The sequence below is a fragment of the Pollicipes pollicipes genome, unplaced genomic scaffold (genome assembly GCF_011947565.3).
Source record: "Pollicipes pollicipes isolate AB1234 unplaced genomic scaffold, Ppol_2.1 Scaffold_6686;HRSCAF=7923_pilon_pilon_pilon, whole genome shotgun sequence".
Taxonomy (NCBI): Eukaryota; Metazoa; Arthropoda; class Thecostraca; order Pollicipedomorpha; family Pollicipedidae; genus Pollicipes; species Pollicipes pollicipes.
Genome location: NW_023596921.1, coordinates 3,469,343 through 3,485,498, shown reverse-complemented (window position 1 = coordinate 3,485,498; position 16,156 = coordinate 3,469,343). Strand labels below are relative to the sequence as shown.

Below are 16,156 nucleotides of genomic sequence, written 5' to 3'. Positions count from 1 at the left end.
CCCCGCACCTCTGGTTTCCCAGACGCGCAGCGGTCAACGTAAACGCGTTAACCACCACACTACCGGCGCCACCAAATAAACAGAAATATGGCTTTGCGCCAGAAATGAAACAGCCCCTTCAACAAATGCAACTACGGATGCTTCCACATCTCGACCCTGTATTCCCAAAAAGTTTTAGCTCTATTTTTATATCAAGTTGCATTCTTGTAGTTTACATGTGTAGTATGCCAACAGCGTTTGCATCTAATGATATGGTTATACAAATTATCTGTTCAAAAACTAATTTTGTTGCCATAAAAATGTATAATATTACAAATTCCCATCGGGCACTGGTATGTATACGAAAAAGTTTCCTTCAGCAGCAAAAAAGGTCAACAAACTCCTCCAAGCATTTTGGAGCCAGAATCGACGCATTAGCCATCCTTGCAGTCGATTTTCACAGTGGTTCGGACTCCCGCGGGATGAGGGCGTGTGTGTGCGCCAGATGGTTCCGTGACTGCGTTGGGAGATATTGAGGTAAGGCAGTTTATAAAAGGACCTTTTCGCTGGTCGTCGTGCGATATGGCTGTGCTGTAATCACGGGTTATGCTAACGGATCAGCAGGACACACAGAGCTATAAATGTAAGCAGAAATTTTTCGTAGGAGTACTTGATCGCCATACCTTTTTGTGCTGTCTTCCCAGAAAGGTTGCAAAGTGCAAGTTTCTAATTGGTTCACCAGGCTGCAGATGCTGCTTAACAGCATGCAGGCACATTTATTTGGTAAAAAAACTCACTGTGAACATGGTGTGCGGGTTTAATTGATCAGTGCATTTCTGAGACAAACATTCATAGTGTTGCCTATGGTAGTAGTAATAGTACCTGTTTATTTGTATCAGATGAATACATTTTATAAATATGGATGCTACTGAAGCTCAGCTTTGGTCCTAACACAAGCCCAGAAAGGGGAATGTTCCAAGCAGCCCAAATAGACTCATATTACCTGCACAAATTTTATAGGTTGGAATTGGGTAGAACATTTTCCCATATACCCATCAAAGGCTTGCAGTACATAGAGAATGTAAATGTTTCTGCACTTAAAACTTAACCATATTGGCTAGATCCTTAAAGTGAGTAGTTTTAGTGCATTAATACACAAATATTGGTAGCTGCAGTACATTGTAATAGGTCTAGGTGCAGTAAATTCATGCCAGCATGTAAGAATTTCTTTGGGTATGATTTGATCAAGGTCATACCCTGGTATGACACTGTAAAATGAACATCTGGTTATCAAATAAGATGTAAGAATATGCAGAGAACTATGGTGATATTAAAGAACTAAAGTTGTCTCAGACTGTGTTTTCCCACTGCTCTACTGTGAATGGTTTATATTGCTTCAATTTTGCTTGATGGTATCTTAGTGTTGTCTCATTTAACAACTAATTTAGCAAAAACATAATCCATCCTTCAGATTCTTATCCCTTTAAATAATTCTTGTTTCCTGCCACTCCCTTATCCTTCCTACCAGCCAGGCTGCCAGACTGCTGCTGGACATGTCCAGTGGAGCAGCATAGCAGTGATATCCCAGCAGCAATTTCAATAGATATCTGTTTTTTTAATCTGAGTGCTCAGAGATTGGTATATGGCCACTATCAATTTCAGGGAACAGGCTGCCAATGCTTATAGGGAGTTAAGATACTGTGATGGTAACTTGGCAAAAAAAACTTCCAAAACACCTTTTTAAGCAAAAGCACTTTGCATGTTCAGCCCAGTTTGTACTGGCCTGAGTTTGGAGCATGTGTGTGCTAGGTTCAGTGCCTCAGTGTTACACAGATGTCAGCAGAGACACAGTTCAGCTCCCGGGATGGACTTTTTTTGTGTGGGCTGCGCAAATTGCACCTCCCATCTTGCTGTCCCGTCACTTCTGTTAGCACCAAACTGTTCATTTTGCTTTCTGGCATGTTCTGCTCATAGATCTTGATGTATTGCTCATGGAGTTAAGTAAAACAGAAAAGCATGTAAGGCATCTGTTAGATTGGTAAGCTAGGTAAACCCACTTATCAGCATTTTTCAAGGTCATGGATGTTGTATTCACATGTTCATACTTGGAAGATTAGTTAATAATCATTTCATTTCATGGAAAATGTAATGCAACAGCATTAACCAGTTTTAGGCTTGGGGATATTTGAATAAAATTTGCTTTTATGCTGTCAGTTTTGTGATGCCACTGAAATGATAGTTTCATGAAATTTTTGAAGTGAATAAAGTTTGAAGAATATTAAAGCTCAAAGTAATGCAACCAATAACTGAGCATGGGATTTTGTGGTCCATTGCTACAGGCAATGCACCATGGTTTTCATTTGATGTCAGAAGTGAACAACAATGCCAGTTCTGCCACTTATCTTGTTTTCAACAGCTACTTTCTCAGATTTTGTTATGGGTCACCACTGATGCCATTTTGTCCCTTCATGCTCTGTTGCAGCCCTACCAGCTGAAGCAAACCTCCAAACCACATCCAACTCTGCATGATGTTGTTTGGCCGAGACCGCCTGCTGTCGCCAGCCAAGCTCCAGAGCTTGGATGAACACAAGTACAGCTGCCAGAGCAACAGCATCCTGGATCCTTTCATGCAGCCATGGTGGAATTGGCTGGTGACCAAGTGTCCACTGTGGCTGGCACCCAACCTCATCACGCTGGCTGGCCTGGCTGTCAACATCATCACCACACTCATTCTGGTGTACTACAGTCCAGATGCCAAGGGCAAGGTAGGTGCAGCAGTGCCATTGCATTACCCCTGCTTGATGCTTGACTTTCAGTCTTATCTATGCCATGACCAAGTGTCAAAACAAAAGAAATTCTTGTTTGTGGTCTGGATGACAACAGATTGTATGCTAGTGTTGTAGGATGTGTCATGTTTTTGGTGAACATGCAACAGTGCTGTCACGTGAAAACACTGAGGAGGCTCAAACAGTTTTTTTTCATCATGCATATTGGTGGAATGGGTTACCATCTTAGTGCGAGAAACCTTGGCACATGGTCGTTGGTAATGGGCTTCGAATAACTTCCGGTAATTAAGGGCGCCAGCGGCAATGTCTCGCCGCATCTCGTATGCCCTCCGCGCAACACTCCAATGCTCCATGACTCCTTCGCCCGGCAATGACAGTGAAGCGCGTCGTGGAATAGCCACAGCGACTCTGCGCATCCCGTGCAGATGCTTCACTCCATCCCATGTGTCCCACACTGCTCGCCACACGGCCGTCACACGAGGCGGCCACCCTGCGGGACCGGTTTGAGCGCACGTGGAGCCTAGTGAACGGAGACTGCCGTCGTCGGCAGACGCCGCAGTGGGCCTGCTTCCTGGTGGCGCTCGGCCTCTTCATCTACCAGAGCCTGGACGCCATCGACGGCAAGCAGGCGCGCCGCACCGGCACCTCGTCACCGCTGGGCGAGCTGTTCGACCACGGCTGCGACTCCGTCTCCGTCAGTGAGTGCGGCGGCCGCCCGGCAGCCTTTTGCCAGCATGTTGGGGACATGTGGGGCGTTTGTTGTTTTTAAGTGTCGGGCAACCGGAACTTTGTTGCATTTGGCGGTCACTTGACTTTCGCGTTGTTCAACGTTGCAGTCATTACGGTCGCTGCGTGCTTGTAACGCGACCGACACCGGTTCCGCCACGTTTGCGATGTTTGCTTGCATGTGGCTTCCAGTCTGCGCTGCTTGCAGTGTTGGTGGTGCTAATTGGTGTGTGTGACGTCACTGTAGGCCGTGTTCGCGGTGGTGACCGTGTGCGGCGTCACGGGGAGTATCCCTGGTCGCTGCGGTATCAATGGTGACGATCGCTTGGTGATTTCACGTTGGTCTCGTGCTGTTTCACTACTTGCTGCCTGCTGTTGTGGAGCCTCATTAATACCCCTCATCGTTGCACCATTCGTGGTGGTGCTTGGCTCGCCTGTGGATGCGTGACGGCACGTGCCCCTTGCCGTTGCAGTATTTGTGGTGGTGGGCGTGTCGACGATGACCAGCCTGGGCGAGTACCCGATGATGATGTTCGTGGTCTGCTTCACGGCCATCTCACTCTTCTACTGCGCCCACTGGCAGACGTTCGTCTCAGGTAGGCCCTCGCGCGCCCCGCCTCGTCTTCCCCTCGGCCCGGTGGGGGTCGGGTGTCCCAGCCCTGGTCTGCTTCTCTAGGCCGGCCTCGTCGCAGACAATCACCGAGCCGAGGATGCCGCTCGTGGCGTGCGAGACGAGATCTTATCCGGCTGCACGACTCCCGTCTGCGCCGGATCAAGCGCGGCAGATACGGCAGCTGTCACCGGGCCAGGCTCGCTCCCGCCTGGCACTACAATTACAGCAGCCTTTGTTGTCGTTTTTCCGTGTACCGCCACATTGCGTGACCCTGCCGCGCCGGCACCATGCGCTGCCTCACCACTGGAGCGGCCGCCGGCTGACGCGTGCCGCGCTCGGCGCGCCCGACCCCGATCCTCGGCCGACGTATGCGTGGCTGTCAACAGGCACGCTGAAGTTCGGCAAGATCGACGTGACTGAGGAGCAGTGGTGCGTGATCGGCCTGTACCTGGTCGGCGCCGTGTTCGGGCCCGACGTTTGGAATACCCAGGTCAGGTCACCGTGCTCCCTCCGCGGCAGGGGTGTTCGAGTTGCGTCACTGTGCGTGACCCGCGCGGAACTCTGCGCAGCGCTGGGCAGGAAGGAGAGGATTTGTTGGCGCTTGGTGGAGTTGTTTGGGGCTTGAGTGCTGGAGTCTAGCTGGGGCTCAGTTTAGATCTCCATTGACAGTCCGGCCACAAGCGAGCGTTTAAGGACCAACCAGTCGCAGTGCCAGGAAGTCCCCAGAATTTGGGCGTTGTGGCAGATGTGCCTCCTTTGCTGATAAATTACGATTGTGGCTTTGACCCAGTAGTGTTGGGTGAATCCCGCTGGGTCATTAAGTACGATTCGTGACGTAGTCTATTCCACCTGCCTGGGCTTGTGAAGTAGAGTCCGTACCGATGTCATCCGCCTGTCTGTGCGGTCTTCTGTTTTGCTGTCATCTGCCTGTCTGTCATCGGTCTCATCGGAAGTCTGCCCAGTGCATGGCATTCGGCTGACTGTGATGGCACGGGCGTCACGTCACTCGCCGACCCCACACATGGGAAGTGGGAAAAGGAGTGCTAGTCCAAACGTGGTTTCCTGTCATCGTTACGGCAGCCGTTTTGAAGTTTTTTTTTTTTTGGCTTACCCATCATGTTTGGGACAAATTAGATCGAAACACGTTTTTCTGCCTGTACGCAGCGTTCATATGGGCTTAAACTAAAAACACGCTATCAAAACATGCCACCATTGTTTCTGGGGGCATTGTTAGGCCACTCGAGGTTATTCCATGAGATGACAACCCTGACTGCGGACGGTGCTCCACTTCCGGTTTTTAGTGAGTAACGATATTAAAACACTGAAAGGCTGCCAGTAGTGGCGGTTTTCAACACTTGACGTGATTTTACCTTAACCATGAATGCCCCTCGCATATCCATTAACTGCGACAGTCATTTGGCTCATCATGTAACTATGTTCAATTTTATCTGGACTGCAGCATTTTATCTCGCTTGACCTCGGCGAAGGTGAGGGGGATTTATAACATCCACTGTACAACCGCTTCAGAGCATTGGACGAGGCCTGCTGTACACAGAGCTGATTACACTTTGCGGAGCGGCGATCTTTCCCATTTCCCCCACTCCAGAGTCATGGTACTGGGGCCATTGGTCAGCGACGGGACGGGAGTGGGGGCTAAAATATGTTAATGGAATGTAAAGGTCGTAGAACATGGCCAACGAGAATTCAGTGATGATCGGTGGAGTGTCTTGGGGGGATAGCTAAAAAACTGTACGGGTCTCGCATCTCCCACTCACTTCCCCTTGCTTTTATGACAGGATTCGTAGCGACACAAAACACTATAGCTAAAGGTGACCGGAGCCGTTTGTGTGGGGCATGGCTCGCTTCTTTCAGTGCTCTTTAAATTAGACTGTTGGTAAAGCTTGGCAAAGCGGTGCTACCGGAATCCCTTTGTGGAGTTGTTGGGGTGGGCCAGGGTCTGAAGTTCTGTGCCCTCCTGTCACCATGGCGTGTTTATTTGTCCTCTGTGCTGGTGTATGCTGTCCTGTCCCGATAAGATTGAGTGTGTCACCGCCGATTGAAGCGGCAGCCCGGCGCTGGCTCCCAGACATGACAGCTGCAGTTGGACCCGGGCGTAAGGGTGACTAGCCCGTGACCCAGTCGTCAGTGCCCCCCCCCCCTCCCCCCTCCTGTTCTGAAGTGGTCGCTTCACCTGAGCCGGCCGCCTCCCGAGCCCCTGGCCGGTTGCGTCCCGGGGCACACTCGCAGTCCGTCCTGTGGGGGATGTCTGAGCGTTCAGCTCCCCCCCCCCCCCCCCGCTCCCGTCAGAACAGGCTGCCGCTGGTCGCGTGCCGCCAGCCGTACCTGCCAACCTCCCCCTCCCCCTCCCCTTCTCTTCCTGACTTTCCGACCATCCGGAGGGCTATCAGTGGGTGTTCGAAGCCAGGCCAGCGTCCGCCGACCCGGCCCCGGCCCCGGCCCTGGCCCGGGCTCGAGTTGGGCGGGTCCGCGCCTAACCGGGCCAGGGGATCCTCCACAACTCGTCGCAGTGGTGTGCGCGCTCCCTGGCCACCTGTATGACGTCCGTTCTGATGATTTGTCCTCTCTTGATGGCTCTATTTCCGCCTCATGTTTTGTTTGTGAAGCGCGCCTTTTGTGTGCGTTGAATTTTTAGCCGTTTGTGTTTGACCACAGCTTGCCTGACTACTGTACTACCCGATGGCCCTGGTAATATTATTTGTTGTTTAGCATGTTGTTTTCTTCCGTAGCGATTTGCATCAGCCGTCAGTGGGACAGCCCCATCAGCTCAAGCTTTGTCATAGCTCCCGCCCGTGTTTCCGTGTTCGCACCCGTCCGCGGGGCTGACCGTGGCGCGCCCTGCAGATCACCGGCACTAATCTTAAGGTGAAGGCGCTGCCTGTGCTGCTGGGGCTGGCGCCCACCGCAGTACATCTGGTCGGCAGCTTTAAAGTCATCCTGACCGGCGGGGTCGGCAAGAACGGATCCAGCGTGGCTGTAAGCCATCCACCGTTCCGTTCCTCCTTGGTTTTCAGAACGGGACCCCTGCGCACCATTGCTGCACTGCTTGCGAGCGCTCTCTCTGGCTCCCCCCCCCCCCCCCCCCTCCTACTCTGGTGTGGCTGTTGTGTGCGGCGGCGTTTCTCGTCCATGTTTGTGTAGCTTGAATGTTTTGTGTCTGGTTCTACCGCTCGGTGGATGGGTAGCGTCGAAATACAGTTGTGTGTTCTTCGGTACGCATCCTTGACGGCGCGACGCTCTTCCGATCCTCCAGCGAATGCGGGAAATCACGGCGAATTGAAACTAACCACGCTATACACAGCGGTGCCGGCTGGGGAGCAGGGTCGCTTGATTGGGTCAAACGCATGCGGGATCTCACAGCTTGTGCCAGCTGCTGGCAGTCTTCGGAGCGACCGTCGTCGGTGTCGTGGGGCGGCGCGTCTGCCGCAGCGTTTGTTATTGCTCGGCTGTATTTTTTGTCAGCTGTGTCAGCGGCCGTCGGACTGCGGCGGCTGCGTAAGCACGGAATCGAGGCTGAGCGCGCGCTGCGTAATCATCGGGCCGACTTACCCATTCGCTGATGCAGAATTCGCTGCTTTGGACGGTCTGCCGTGCTCTATAGAGTGCGTCTTCTGCCAATGACGGTTGATTTGAATGGAATGACTGGTTCGGGCCAGAACTGATTCATTCAGCATTTTTGCTTGCTCGTTGCATATCTCATTTCAGATGAGTAGGCTAATTCAAAGGTTTTCGCCTTGCTCGTTGCACGTTTCATTTCAGATGAGTATGCTAATTCAAAGGAAACGCAACGCTAGTGAGTGCGGTTGGTCGTTTTAGCGTCCAAGGGTCCTGTTGCGGTCGGAATGCGAGGCCGGGCATTGCACGTGGGAGCGCAGTTTTCAAACGCCTTGACCATCATGTCCCTCGCGTCCCGTTTAAATGAGTTGCGTGCAGCCGGAATACTCTGAATGGTAGCTGTGGACCGAATTTTGTGCCCAGGCGTTATCTACGCAGACGGTTTGAGTGGGGTGGGTCAGGGGGAGTCCTGCACAGCTCAGCCCTGTCCAGCCCACTGTGATCACACGCCACAGCCCTCCAGCAAGAGGCGTTTACAGCTAACGGAACCGACAGGGGACCACGTGCCCCGTGACCCCGGCGCTGCTCGTCCTCTGGTGTCAGCGCCGCCGGCCGATGGACGGGCCCGGCTGCCCCTCCGTCAGGACTGCGTGCCGCGTCTGACGCGGCGGCCGGTGGAGTGAGGTGTGCCCTGACCGGTCGTCGCCCTTGCCACCGCCCGCTCCCCTCAGATCCGACTGGGCGCCGTGACCCTGCCCCTGAAGCTGGTCACGTGCGCGGTCACCGTGGCCATGGGCGGCTTCCACGTTCACCAGTATTTCGGCCGCATTTTCCGTGGAGGTGTGGGCAAAAACGGATCCAGCGTGGCCGTGAGTGGCTTTCCAAAGCCCCCCCCCCCCCCTCTCCCTTCCGCCGCATCGCCGCCCCCGCCCAGCGCGGCGGCGTTGTTCGCCTGTGTAGCGGCCGTCTCTCTACCCCTGCGCAGTGGCGCCACGCCAAGGACGTTTTAATTTGCGTTGCGATAACGCACCGTAGTTGTGCTTTGCACTCTGCCATCATTGTAGCTGTCGCAGGGAATGCAGTGTGCGGTGATGCCACGCATTGCGACTTTGTTTGCATGTGGGAACATTTGCAACTGGGTTCCAGTTGACTCGCTGCTTTTGCTCGTGGCGTCTCTTTGCGACGGATGCGAGGTCTGTTTTGTTGCCTCGGCTGGCCGTTATTCGCTTTGCATGGCACTTTCCTCCACACTGTGACGTCGGCCGTCGGTCGGGTTCGCCGCGGAGGGCGGACGGGAAAGGTCTGCCTGCGGACGGACGGGAAAGGTCTGCCTGCGGACGGACGGGAAAGGTCTGCCTGCGGACGGACGGGAAAGGTCTGCCTGCGGACGGACGGGAAAGGTCTGGCTGCGGACGGACGCGAAAGGTCTGGCTGCACGCGCCGTCCGCCGCGCGCCAGCCCCCGCTGACCTTCGACCTCTGGCCTGGTCGTACAGCGCGTCTCAAGTGGTGCAGATAGTGGGAACATGTGGCCGACAATGCGCGGGGGCTCGGTCATGAGGTCCTCGCAGCGCGTTGTCAGCCGGACGGGGCGTGACCCTGCCTGGCCGCGGCATGCCGATGGCCTTATCAGTGGCGATCACTGTACTGATGGCTTAACGCTAAAGCCGTATGCACGTTGCTAGGGACGGGATAATCTGTATAACAGTCTTACAAGAGCTAAATGTGGCAAAACTATTTGCTGAGCATCATGATACATTGAGTAAGTTGTTAATGACGCTGTGTTCACAATACGAGAAACCTGTGCCAAAAGCCACAGTTGGCTTTCTGGAACGCTACTGCATCAATTTTCGTCTTCCGGTTACAATCCGTAAAAAGAAAGCATGTGTCTTGAAGTCACCAAATAGTCGGGAGTCTTAACATTTCCTGTTTTTATGAGCATAAGGTTTTGATAAGTTCTCAGGTTTCAGCAGCTATGCGGACCAGGTGTTTGTGAACTGTTTGCGATGATCTTGCGACGGATTTTTGTGCCGCGTTCTAAGAGCACCTTTGTTATCAACACTCTCCATGTCGCCTTGACGACAGTGCAGAACTTGTGCCCGTAAGCAAAGTAGATGGATGCGTGAGCTGCGTTAGTGCTATGTGGTCGGCAGTGTCAACAGGGGTGTTTAAGTTGTTCATTGCGAGTGCCAGTAAAGACCAACGGAGACAACCACATCAACGCGTGGAGCTCCCATCCGCAGGCAGTCTAATGCCAAGCCCCAGTCTCGTGACCAAATGAACGTCTGACTTTCGATTTGGGAAAGCCGTGGCGGTGGCTCGGTCGGCGGCGTATCAAAATAGCCGCCTGGTGGCCGGCTCGGCCGCCGCCCATCTCCGCCGCCGCCGCCGCCGCCGCCGCCGCCGCCGCCGTCCGGCTCCGGCTCCGGGTCCGTCTGTATCGACCGCCGCCGTCTGGGGTCCGACCTCCGGCGCTCGTTATTACCTGGGCGTTCCGCCGCGGCGGGCGCGTCCCGCGTATCGAGCTCGGCCGGCGTGGCCTGGTTCGTCTCGGCTGGAGTTAGCCGACCGGCCGGCCGGCCCGACGCCGCGTGGCCGCTCGGATGGTGCGCTTAGTACGCGGGAAGCATGTGTGGCACGGCCGAGGGGAGCATGCCTGCCTTATGAATGTGTGCTTGGAGGCTTGTGTTGTGTGGGGGAGAGGTTTGGGCGGGTGTCGGGCTCTGGGTTGCTGCAGAACACAGCATTGAGCGCATCTGATGTTCGCCAGTGAGAATCTCGAGTCTTGCCAGTGAACGATGGACGTTTTGGTTACCATTGCAAATATGCCTTCCGTCAGTGTAGAATTCAGAGTGCTGTTTTTAACCTTGCAACCTTGGCTGTATTTTCGTAGACATCATTCGAATAAGCATTACGTGATCAGCAACGGCTTGCCGTAAGACGCGCCTTTTTGTATTGTTATAAAGGTTATAAATGTGTGCGTTCTTCGGCACCAGACGCGAGTCTTGTACTGCTGTAGTCTACTCAGCTGGAAAGCTGGTTTCTATGCTCGGTGAAATTGTGTCGTAAGCGACCCAATGTTAACGTACACCTAGCATGTTTCGATATGTTGCGTTTTTCTGTGCGACTTAGGTTCGTTCTCGTCCGCACAGAACCGATTGAAAACGAGGCCGGGAGCGCTGTTACCCGTAGTTTCCGTCCCCGCCGCCAGGGTACGTCGGTGCTGTCGCCTAGCATCCCGCTGGCACTAGTGGTCGTGCCGGCGTTCGTCATCTACCGCAAGTCCTTGCAGATTGTCTACGAGACCCACCCAGTGCTCTACATATTCGCTTTTGCCATGGTGGCCTCTAAGGTCACCTGCAAACTGGTGGTGAGCGGTGATGGTCAGCTGCCGTCGCCAGGGTCTCCGGTCAAACTGATGGGGACTGGGGATGGTGGGACCTGCGGTGAGGGGCGTTACTCGGGATCAGCGTAGGTTCGCTGGGGTCTTAGTTGAACGCTGCACTGACTATCTATTCTGGTGTTGTAAGTTACGGTTTAGTTGGGCGCGGTAGCAGCCGTGAATTACGATGTTCTTGCAAGTCCAGCCGCGTGTTTGACCTTCGCTGAGTGGTGGCGCGGGACGGAAGGTCTGTGTTGCTGACGCCGCGTCTGTGCCCCAGACGTCTGACACCTTCCGCCCGGCCTTCAACAGGTGGCGCACATGACCAAGTCCGAGCTGGAGTACTTCGACTCCTGCATGATCGGGCCGGCCATGCTGTTCCTCAACCAGTACTTCAACACGTTCTTCCGCGAGTACTATGTGCTGTGGGTGTGCTTGGTGAGTGACAAGTGGTTGTGTCCATAGACGGCAGTGGCCGGTGTCATGGGGAGCTGCAATGTCTTTCCGCCTTTGCGCATCGCATCCAAGGGGTCGCCTTGGATCGCCTTTAAGTGTTCGTGCAAAGCTATATAATGCAGAGAACCGCCGCATTGAAGCAGGCATCGAACTAAGACCAAGTGGTTGCTCCAACCGAAGATCGCGCATGTCCTTTGGCGGCCCTTACATTAAATTCGAAATATTTCTGTTGCGTATGTTTGGCCGAATATGGCGCCTGGTGCTCTGTAATCGATGCTTGGCTGGACAGACCGTCCGAGCCGCCCTGTAATCGGCACAAGTCATGACACCACTGACGTAACATGCTGCCGAAGCCGCGGCCGGCGGACCGCCACGCCCTGACCGCTAATGCCGCTCGCAGATCTGGGGCCTGGTTGACTTCCTCGACTACTGGCGCAAGATCTGCAACGAGATCTGCGCGCACATGAACATCCTCTGCTTCCGGATCCGGCCTCAGGTGCCGCCGGCGGCGGCCTCCGGCTCAGGTGCGTCCCCGGCCGGCGGCGGCCGAGCCACGCGTTCCAAGGCCAGCTAGCTGGCCGCCGTCGCCGTCGCCGCCGCTGCCAGCGCTGCCGCCGCCGCCGGCCGGTTGCCGCCCCGGCGCCGGGCTGAGGAGTATTAACGCGTCCGGCGGCCGCCGCAGCCCGGTGGCGCCACCGGCACGCCGTCCGCTGTCTATCGCTTTTGTTACGGTGTCCGCAGTTTATCTCGGGTGTGTTCTGTACTAGCGCGGTGGCAGCGGGCCGGTCACCGCCGCCGCCGCCGCCGCCGTAGTCTGTAGGTGTGTAGTGACGGGATTGTAACGGGTCGGGCGCGGCGTCCGCCGCCGGCGGTGGCGGGCTAGGCCGCTGCCGCTGGCCGACGGACATCGTGCACAAGCCACGGCACTTCCTTCCCGCCACCGCTGTCACTGTCGGCTCCGGCGGCCCCGTGAGCGCGCTCTCTTCCACGGCGTCGCGTCCATTCCCCGGAGCACGCACAACCCAAAGACTGTGCTCCGTTGTCCCGGTGTGTCGTGGCTAGCTGTACGTGGGTGTTTACTGGCGGGGTGGGACGGAGTGATGAGTCGGGCGCCACTTAAGACATAATGCTCATCCTGGCACGCCGGAGCCGTGTATTAACGCTGGGGCGGATTCGGCGCCCAGTCCGACTAATGTATTTCCCGTTCCGTGGGCTTGCTGTACGGTAACCTGGCGCGGCGCTGTCCGTTCTTGGGCGAGGTGCCGTTTGAGACGAAGAAAAACACGATCGGGGTGCGGTCAGCTGGAGAGACCGGCTGGCCACGTACGTGTCTGTTGTGCGTGCTTCACCGCAATACACGGCGCACGTTCAGATGTGTTTGGACGACGGCAGAGGTACACGCGACGCCCGATGTTGCACACTAGCGCGCGCGCCGGCCCTGGTGGCGGACACTTGAACTAAGAGTAAGTACCGCACTGACTGACAGAGCCAACAGGACAGAGTTCGGCGCCAAAGCTCCGCGTGACGGGCTGCAGTGGTGACCTGGCACGCACGATCCTCGGCATGCACCCCGGCGATTCCCCGTGTGGGTTTCCCTTTCTGCGAGTCGTGTGCTGTTAGTCTACTCGATGTTTGGACGGTCCTGCTTGCTGTGCGGGAAGAAGGCAAATGGCCTCCGTCCCACGTGCATCCCCATTATGGGTGTTTCCGACGTTCAAAAGCCGCGGTCCTAACTCGTTGGCACACGCGGATGGCAATTATGGACATGCTCCTTTCCGGGACGTATCGATCCAGCCATCGACGCGCAGCTGGGATGGGGCGCGCCCAGCGGTGTCCCGCGCCGCCTCCCACCCCGGCCGCTCTGCTCCGCCGTTCGCTTGACCGTTCGGCGTGGGCTTCTCTGCCGAGCTAGCCCTCTGCGTATGTCCCCTTTCGGTGCGCCTCGCCGTCGCCCATCTCCACGCGTGCCCCACCCGGGGCTGCCGCTGACCTGGAGCCTGCTGATGACCGCCCCGTGTCTCGCAGACCGCCGCTGACGGCCCCGTGTCTCGCAGACCGCTGGGATCCGGTCAAGTCGCCGCTGCTGCTCAAGAGCCGCTCCAACCGCAGCTCGACAGAGTCTCTGCGCGAGGTGACCTGTGTCGACGGCCAGACCAGGAAGGGCACGTGAAGCCGGCAAGTTCGGCCGGCAAAGGAAAGTATCCCCGACTGGTCGGTGGCGGCGCGCTTTCTGAGGGTCCTGCGGCTCCCTCATTGTCAGATCAAGAACCTCCGCTCTGCAGGGCCGCAGACACGGACCGTGCCGGCAGAGAGCGACGAATTACGTGAGCTTTTGACTGTTCGAGTGTATAGTGACGATGGTTGGCGAGGGGTCTGGCGGAAAGCGATGTCACTTTGGTGTGTAATGGTGATTAGTGAATGCTGCGCGTTGCTGCCGATGCAATGGAATGCTAGAACTTATTTGTGTAACACTCTAGTGGTAGACTAAGTTTGACATTAGAGTGGACGATGTGCATAGTGGAGAAAATCGGACCTGTCTATGTCCGTTCTACGCGGTGTGGTGCGCCACCACACAGGATGTGCTCACGCTTGCTTATTGACAGGATGTACGGAAGAAAATATGTGTAAAGTTCAGCGCATGGGTGGACACTGGAACAAACGTGTGGTCGGTAACATATGCGTCAGTATTTGTGTATGGTATGACATTCTGGCCATATCTGTGCTCGACCCAGTTCTCGGACGGATTCTCCGGCCGCCTCAGTGACTTCCGTGGCGTCCGCCTGACAGCAGCTTTAATGCATCTCGTGTCTGTCTGCTCTCTAAATGAACGATGCGGGAGGCATGCCTTCTAAGTTATTGTACATGCTGCGCCAGAAATACACCTCTATTTTGCTGCGCGTTGTGTGGGATTCGATTCGCAGTTCTCCGCTGAGATTCATTCGTCTGGGATGCCCGTGCGTGCGCGTTTGTATCCCAGCGCATGTAGTAGATTCAACTTCGCGCTTTGTGCCGAGCTTTCTGTGGAAGAAGACTGTCCGCGTCCTCCAGGCCCAGACCGATACGGACTCCTGGCGCTGTTCTCGCTGTGTGAGACAGAGCCATCCGCGCCTTGCGCTAGCACTTTATTGGCGGCACTCGCCTTACACCCGCCTTAAGTATCAACAGCAACAACAGCAGCACGGGCTAGCCCTATGAAACAGGATCACAGACTAGCCCTACGGTGCTCGCCCACCTGGGATGCCCGCTGACATACTGCGGCGAGCATCGCAGACTAACCCTACGGTGCTCGCCCACCTGGGATGCCCGCTGACATAACGTGGCGAGCATCACAGACCAGCCCTACGGTGCTCGCCCACCTGGGATGCCCGCTGACATAATGTGGCGAGCATCACAGACCAGCCCTACGGCGCTCGCCCAGCCGACGCCCGCTGACGTACTGCGGCGAAGGCACCGTTGCCGGGCGCCACTGGCCGACCGGCCGTCGGCACCTCTGGCGGGCGCCGCCTCACTCGCGCGCATCACCTGCCTAAGGTCACCGTCGCCGCCTCTCGTCCCGCGCCCGGCCCGCGTCGGAGCGCCGCCGTGGGCGGAACGGCAGTGCCGACGCCGGTCCAGCCGGACGGTCCCAGCGGTCGCCGCCCGGCCCGCGTCGGAGCGCCGCCGCGGGCGGAACGGCAGCGCCGACGCCTGTCCAGCCGGACGGTCCCAGCGGTCGCCGCCCGGCCCCGCGGCCGGACGCCAGCGCGCTGGGCGATCCGGTCACTGTGGCGCGCGTCGATGGCAGGCGGAGGAGAGGGCCGCCTACGAGGTGGACGTCAGCCGCTGCTGGTGGCGCGGCGGTTGCTTCTTGTGCTCTGATCCCGCCGCGATATAGGAGAACACGCACAGCACCGAGTAGCAGATCTGGTCCGCCTGGAGAACCGGGGCGGGTCAGATGGAGAGAGGGGGAGACAAGACACCTAGTCCCGAGTAACAGATTAAGTCTGCCTGGAGAACCGGTGACAGGCAGAAGGCGTAATACCAGAGAAGTGTACACCGGTGGGAGCCAGTGGAGCGGTATGGATATCTGGGTGGAGTCAAGACTGCTGCTGTGGGACAGAATGACGCCACATGTGCACAGCATATGGCGTGGGTACTTGTGGTGGTAAGTGCTTTTACCCATGTGTGACTTCGCGGGTGGTTTCACATACATGTGGAACGAACCGCCATACGCTGTCGGCTGAATTAACCGCAACGAACCTGCGAAGGATATCTACATCATTACAGCACCTGTATCAGCCACTGATACACGTTATAAAGAAGTACTGAGTGCTCGGTATAAAGGAAAAAAACAGCGTATTGCAACCGTGGTGGACCTGGAGAGAAGCCGAGAGCAGGTGTGCAAATCGATAAGCTACGGGCAATACGGAAAGCAAACTTACTGATGCGCTTGTCCACAGCCATTTTTTTCAAACAGTGATGAATGTGATATTTCAAGACACACACGCGCGCACGCACGCACGCACACCCATGCACGCGCATACATACATACATACATACATACATACATACATACATACATAATACATACATACATACATACATACATACATAGTGACGTGACGTGGCTTGTGACGCACATATACACACAACCAAACACTAG

The 16,156-nt window shown here is 55.9% G+C and overlaps 1 protein-coding gene across 2 annotated transcripts; it reads left to right on the top strand.

Moving 5' to 3' along the window:
* Positions 1–411: 411 nt before the first annotated feature.
* On the top strand, positions 412–14,409 carry bbc (choline/ethanolaminephosphotransferase 1 bbc). Of its 2 annotated transcripts, none has more exons than XM_037230588.1 (10): positions 412–516; positions 2,462–2,744; positions 3,316–3,463; positions 3,965–4,087; positions 4,491–4,594; positions 8,409–8,546; positions 10,888–11,046; positions 11,371–11,496; positions 11,915–12,038; positions 13,569–14,409. In XM_037230588.1, exons 2-10 carry the CDS (start codon positions 2,505–2,507, stop codon positions 13,682–13,684), a joined length of 1,278 nt encoding a protein of 425 aa, XP_037086483.1. In that variant the 5' UTR covers positions 412–516; positions 2,462–2,504; the 3' UTR covers positions 13,685–14,409. The 2 variants fall into 2 exon arrangements, with proteins under 2 accessions (XP_037086483.1, XP_037086484.1); XM_037230589.1 differs by lacking the exon at positions 8,409–8,546 and adding an exon at positions 6,967–7,098.
* The last annotated feature ends 1,747 nt before the right edge of the window (positions 14,410–16,156 follow it).